The sequence below is a fragment of the Protobothrops mucrosquamatus genome, unplaced genomic scaffold (assembly GCF_001527695.2).
Source record: "Protobothrops mucrosquamatus isolate PMUCROS unplaced genomic scaffold, P.Mucros_1.0 scaffold1360, whole genome shotgun sequence".
Taxonomy (NCBI): Eukaryota; Metazoa; Chordata; class Lepidosauria; order Squamata; family Viperidae; genus Protobothrops; species Protobothrops mucrosquamatus.
Genome location: NW_015387552.1, coordinates 247,593 through 254,012, shown reverse-complemented (window position 1 = coordinate 254,012; position 6,420 = coordinate 247,593). Strand labels below are relative to the sequence as shown.

Here is a 6,420-nt window from a genome sequence, read left to right as displayed (position 1 = left end):
GTAAAAACAGATTGTAAAAACAGATTGTCTGTCTCTTTCCCATGTTTCCTCCTCTATCCAGACGGGTCCTTCTAGAATTTGCCCTGCCCAGACATTTTTGTAACCATGCAAGCAAGAGACGGTCCTGGTGGCCCTTTGTGCATGCTCGTCTTGGCATTGGTCAAGACTGTCAAGATTCTGGCCATGGAGTGTCACAATCTGTCTACTCAAACCCTACCACAGTCTGAATGAGTGAGTGACTGAACGCCTTTATGGCAGTCATTGACCAATAAAACATTCCTACAATATCAAAATACAAAAAGAGTTTCTATAAGATGATAAAACATGTGCAGTAAGACAACTTGAAGTAGAAAAATAGTCAAAATACTTTACGTTAAGAATCAAACAATAATTCAACTAACTGAATAAAATGCCGGATCTATAAAATGCTTGCTTTAATGTAATGCTTACGTGCTTAAATAGTATTTTAACGCATCAGTATTTTAATACACTGTTAGATTTTTGAACGTTGAAGCCCTGGAATATTTAAGATTTAAGATCTATAGATTGGGAAGACCTATACCAGGGGTAGGCAACCTTGGCTCTTTTATGACTCGTGGACTTCAACTCCCAGAATTACTGAGCCAGCATGTTCTGGGAGTTGAAGTCCACGAGTCATAAAAGAGCCAAGTCATAAAAGAGCCAAGGTTGCCTACCCCTGACGTATACCTTTTCAATATAATAAGATGCATCATTGTTGCTAATCACCTTCCTAAAATCCTTATCTTGATACATTTGGTGCTCCTTAGGGCATCTTTGTATTCAACATGCCATTGGTATTTTTCTATTTGAGCAGAGCTCAAAGAAAAATAACTGCCCCCCTCACACACGCACGAACACATACACACATTATGGAACTAGGAGTCCAAATGGGTAGTCTCTCTCTCTCTCTCTCTCTCTCTCTCACACACACACACACACACACACACACACACACACAGAGAGAGAGAGAGCAGGAATTGCTCCTGGAGCCACTGCACAGCCCACGTTTTTTAAGAACCGACATGCTTAGACCGGGTAAGGGAGCGAGCTGAGCTGAGCTGAGCCGCCAGCCTTGCCGGGCACCCACCCTCGTGTCCTCGGCGTCGGCTCAGCCCAACCGGGATGCGCCCAGCCACGGCTGGGACCCGGAGTCCAGGCTCCCTTCGGTCCCGGGGAGGGAAGCGGCCGAAGAGGCGGGGTCCTGAGACCACATTCGGTGGGGGGGGGGATAAAGGGGTCCCGGAGCCGAGATCCGAAGGGCCAGGCAGCCTCCCTCGGACCAGCCCCGCGGAGGCTCTTCGGACCTTTCCGGGACATCTCTCGCCTCCGCTCCCGTCCCGCCCCACCCCACCGGGCGTGCCGCCCCCTTTCCTCCTCTCGGGCACGGGAAGGAGCCGCCCCGGTTTCTGCGGGCGCTCTGGGTGATTCGGGACCGAGCTGGGGCCCCTACGCACGCACGCACGCAGCCCCCGCGCAGAAGCCATGGACGCTGCGCGATCGCTCGCTCGTTTTTGTCCCTGACCGGCCGCCGTCTCGATCGGCGTTTTCCGGCGACTGCAGACTGCCCGGGCTTCGACTCCCGCATCTCGCTGGGAATTCTGGGAGTTGAAGGCCAACCCAGCTCGAAGTGGCCGGAGCTGGGAAACCGACCGAGCTGCCCCGCGAGGACTCTCCTTCTTCCGCGGCTCCGCTCAGAATTATCGCCGCTGTCCCAACCGCCTCGGGGGCTGAAGCGGGGCGGGCGGGATGCGGAGGAGAGACGGCTGCAGCTGAGGGCAACGGACGCGCCTGCGCCGTGCCGCTCCTCGGCCTCAGTCCTGGCAGGCGGGCCCGTGTGTGTCAGGGAACTTCCGGCTACTTCCGGCCGCCCACTTCCGGCGGAAGGGGAACGGCGGCGCTCACGGCGGCGGCGGAGGATGAACAAGGCGTGGCGGCGCGCGGAGGCCCCGGGCGGCAGGATGGAGGGCGGCCGGCGGGGTAAGCGGGGCCCGGCGGGGCGGGGCGGGGGCGGCGCTGCCTGGCGGGGACCTGAGCGGCTCGTTCTCGGCAGGCGCGGAGGCGGAGGCGGCGGCGGAGGATCCGGGCGGTCACGGCGCCCACAAGAAGAAGCACAAGAAGCACAAGAAGAAGCACAAGAAGCGGCACCACCGGGAGGAGCCCGGACCGGACCCGGCGGCCGCCCTGCCCAAGCCGCAGCTGAAGCTCAAGATCAAGCTGGGCGGCCAGATCCTGGGCACCAAGAGGTCGGCGGGCGCCGGGCTCCCGGGGCGGGCGGGGCCGAGGCAGCGGCTCTCGTGTCCGGGGCGGACGCCTCTTCCCTGCCGGCTGGAGACCCCGCCCTCCTCCTGGCCGGTGGCCACCAGGGCGATCCGGCCGTAGCCGACCGGGGAGGAGATGCGGGCGGGCGGGAGGCTGGCTGCGCGTTGGCCACCCGGGGACCCTCCGGGGCTGAGCTGACCAGCAGCTCCTGCCTTGGCCGGCCTGAAGCCCAGCCTGCTCTCGTCCCTGCAGCGTCCCGACTTTCAGCGTGATCCCGGAGAGGCCCCGGTCCCCCTCCCCACTTGCGGTGGCGGACGACGAGGAGGAGCCCATGGAAGGCGGTGTGCCCATCGAGCAGTACCGGGCGTGGCTGGGTGAGCAGCACCGGCTCCGAGAGGTCTTGTTGCCTGGGAAGGAGTGCAAGCAGCAGGGGCTTCGGCTCCTTTCTTTCCATCCAGCCACCCAGTTTTTGCCCCCCCCCCCAACTCAGTGAGCTGCTGGGTGCTGCCCTTCACAGGCCTGGCCAGTAAACAATTGTGGAAAACACGTGTAAGAAGCTCCCTTTGCCTGGGCCTGTAGTCCCTTCTGTGCCCAAAACCTGCCTTTAGGGCTGTCTGTGGCCTTCAGCAGCCGGAAGAAGTTGCGTAGCCAAGCCAGCTCTTCCTATTTACTCTGGTGAGTGGGCAGGTGAGTTTCCAGGTCTGACCCCAACCAGATAATTATTTCCCTCTTTTATCCTAGCAGGTGCCCAATACCTGCCGGACCCTTAATCCTCACAGTATATATTGTTTGCTAACACCTGAAATGAAACCACTCTGAGGGTGGGAGAGACTGAAAACAACCCCTTTTTGAGTAGAATTCCAGAGAAAGTTATTGCTTCTCGGCTCACTGCAGCTGATTGAGGAAGACTCACTGATGCTGTTATTTTCTTTATAAGCTTTCTCAAAGTTTTGCTGCCATCCTGGCACCTCCCTGTTGTTCTTTGTACCCAACCCACAAATTCTGAATTGAACGCCAACATACAAATTAGCATCAACAAAGGAGATGTTCCACCTTCCTGGTCAGACTTGAGGTGAAACCTCCTCTCCCCGCAGATGAAGACAGCAACCTGGAGCCGTCCCCGTTGCCAGAACTTGATCCAGAAACGGGCTTTCCGCCACGGGAGGAAGAAGAGGAGCAGCGGTGGCTGGATGCCCTGGAGCGGGGGGAGCTGGATGACAATGGGGAACTGAAGAAAGAGGTGGACGAGTCCCTGCTCACTGCCCGGCAGGTGAGGAACTAGGCCTAATGCAAAAATTTCCTGCGGCCAAGAAGACCGCTGGGCAATGAAGAGATCTTTCATCCACGGCAGCATCCGTGAGCTCAGGTGGGGGAAGGAGAGAGGCTCTCGGGGGTCCCCAGCTACTTTACTCTGCTGCGGTTCCCCTTCTGCCTCCTAGCAGCCAAGCAGGTGGCTCTTCTCTAGCCAGGCCCACCCAGAAAGAGGTAGGAGGTCAGCCTCCTTCCTTCTGAACTTTAGGACCCTTCTGTCCACATTCGATCTATCCCGCTGCCCTCAGCCCCACGATCCTAGTTGCCAGTTCTAAGAGCAGAGGGACCGCCCAATCTGGATTGGGCCCAGAGGTGAGGGTGCAGAGTACACAGCCAAGGAGGACCACTACCGTCTCAAGATGGCTTTAGGGGAGGCCCTTCGTTGAGACGGCACAATATCCCGGGCGGCTCCTGGCTGTTGCTGGTGCCATAAGGTGCCCAGGCCTTCCTCTTCCCTCTGCCTCCAGACGGGTGTTGTCAGCTGTCCCTTCTCCTCTTTCTCTCCGCAGAAAGCCCTCTTGCACAAACAGCAGGGCCAGCCCTTGCTGGAGCTGCCCATGGGATACAAGGCCAAGGAGCTGACGGAGGAGATGCTGGTGAAGCGGGAGGAACGGGCTCGTAAACGGCGGCTCCAGGCTGCCAAAAAGGCCGAGGAGAACAAGAATCAAACCATCGAGCGCCTCACCAAGACCAGCAAGGCCAAAGTGAAGACGCTGCGTGAGCGCAAGGCCAAAGGCACAGCAGTCCCCACCGTGAGCTACCGCAGCGCTGCCTCTGGGATCACCGTCTCCTTCCCACCTGGGACTTCCCTGCCTGTGTTGCCCTCCCTCCCGAGGGTCATGCCTCCCCCCATGCCATGTGGGGTCATCGGCTGCCCCAACCTAAAGCGGTACTCCTGTTCCCGCACTGGGATCCCCCTTTGTAGCCTGGATTGTTACAAAAAGAACCTGCTGCTTCAGGAGGTGCCAGCATAGTCACTCTGGTGGACAGTCAGTGCCTGACGGGCACCCCAGAGGCCTCTGTGGTCTGGAAGAGGCAGGCCAGCCCTGCTCCCAGCTGCCTGCGGGCAGAGGGGCAAGGTGCCTTGGGATCTGCACAGCAGCAGCAGCCTCTTCAGCCAGAAGCACATCGCTGGCTGTGCCCATTGGGAGCCCCTTGGACAGCTCCTCTTGCTGCGACGTTGGGAGTGCGTCAGAAGTTGAGGGCTCCGTTCCTCTTGACCTGCTGCAATGGGAAGGAGAGGACCCTGGTGTGTGTTTGGACTTGGAAGACGGTGGCAATGGCGGCAGGCAATTTTGCTGGTCTTTCTGTGGGCTGCTTCTTCCCAAGGCGGATGGAAGCAGGACTACTCTTTTTCATTTGTACAAGATGCAGAGAAAAGTGGCTGGTTATTCACAGGCCTTCACTAAGTCAGGTAGCCTGCATGAAAATTGATTTATTGTCAACATTAAAGCTACCCTAAAGCTAACTTGAGAAGCCCAGATGGCCTCCTTGTTCCTTCTTCAGCTTCTCCTACTGACGGGGTTCTCCAAGGAGAAACTGGAAAGATTCAGGGCTGATTTTGGCAAGTGGTGGTGGCGGCTGCAGGGCCATCTGCTTTCCCCCTGCCCTTGGTACTGCCCAGCCCCTTAGCCCAAGATCCTTGCAACGGACCAGAATCTGCGCACCCAAGTACTGGTTTCCCTTTTGTGAGGGGCTTTGGATGAGGGGACCCTCCGCCCTGTGGGTGCTGTTGACTATGGTATCCTTCTGGTTGCCCATGAAGATGCCAAAGAACGGTTACGGGGAAGGAAAGGTTGGGGTGCCCCATGTATTAATCCTCTTCCTGAACTGTTGCCAAAGGTTGGGGAGAATGAGGCAATCCACTGGAGTGGTGGGAGGGTCATCTGAATGCCGAGGATACCTGATTATGCATGCTGGGCCAAGAGGCAGGCGTGTGTCTATGAGGAAAGGGACTCAAACTTCAACCATGTAAGGTTTATTCAGAATACTGCATCTGCAACAGCACTTTTGTCTCCGGATAGAGTTATGACCCTGTGACTTGTACTGATAAAATAATTAGGAGCCCTGGACAGAAAGGCTTTGTTCCAGCTTTCCTGTGTGTTGATTGCAGCCATTCCTGTCACAGGAGCAGCTCAGGTCACCTGCAGTGATGTTGCTGTAACTTGCTCTTGGAACACACACGCACCCCTTGGGCAGCAACAGGAACCTGCCTTGCCTTCCCATGTTGCTGGTCCACTGCCAGTTGGTTTCCAACAGCAATTTAAGGCACCGCTAACTCCCCATAATGCCCTGCGTTGCTTGGGGCAAAAGTTGCCTGTTGAGGCTCCTCGCCTAACAAGGGAGGATGGAGGGGGGTGGAGCAGGTGTTCTGGGGAGAGGTAAACTCTAGGGCAGTGTTTCTCAACCTTGACAATTTTAAGGCATGTGGACTTCAACTCCCAGAATTCCACAGCCAGCGTTGCTGGCTGTGGAATTCTGGGAGTTGAAGTCCACATGCCTTAAAATTGTCAAGGTTGAGAAACACTGCTCTAGGGTAAACCTGGCCCACGGGTGGGAGTGGCCTCTTCTCCATTTCCAGGAGATGTCAAGATGTGGCTGTTCAGGAAGGGACAGAGATTCCTGATAGAGATTACACCTCCATTTCCCCCAAAGAATCCCTATTTACTGTGAAAGTGAAACCTGTAACTACACCAGTTTAGGTCAGCAGCTAAGGCATCAGGCTCCAACAGGGCGACTGTGAATTCTAGCGCCAAGCCAGCTGGGAGGCCTTGGGCTAATCACTTTCTCATACCTAGGAGGCAATTACAAGCCATTTCTGCAAAACTT

General features: G+C 56.7%; 1 protein-coding gene across 1 annotated transcript; it reads left to right on the top strand.

The window, feature by feature from the left end:
• The first annotated feature begins 1,043 nt into the window (after positions 1-1,043).
• INO80B (INO80 complex subunit B) lies at positions 1,044-5,060 on the top strand. The gene is made up of 5 exons (XM_029285163.1): positions 1,044-1,056; positions 2,072-2,264; positions 2,533-2,654; positions 3,375-3,550; positions 4,101-5,060. Exons 1-5 carry the CDS (start codon positions 1,044-1,046, stop codon positions 4,563-4,565), a joined length of 969 nt encoding a protein of 322 aa, XP_029140996.1. The 3' UTR covers positions 4,566-5,060.
• The last annotated feature ends 1,360 nt before the right edge of the window (positions 5,061-6,420 follow it).

Excerpts from the sequence above, each read along its gene's own strand:
- INO80B (XM_029285163.1), top strand. Across the intron at positions 2,655-3,374 it reads GCAGTACCGGGCGTGGCTGG|ATGAAGACAGCAACCTGGAG; the intron begins GTGAGCAGCACC and ends CTCTCCCCGCAG. Across the intron at positions 3,551-4,100 it reads CCCTGCTCACTGCCCGGCAG|AAAGCCCTCTTGCACAAACA; the intron begins GTGAGGAACTAG and ends TTCTCTCCGCAG.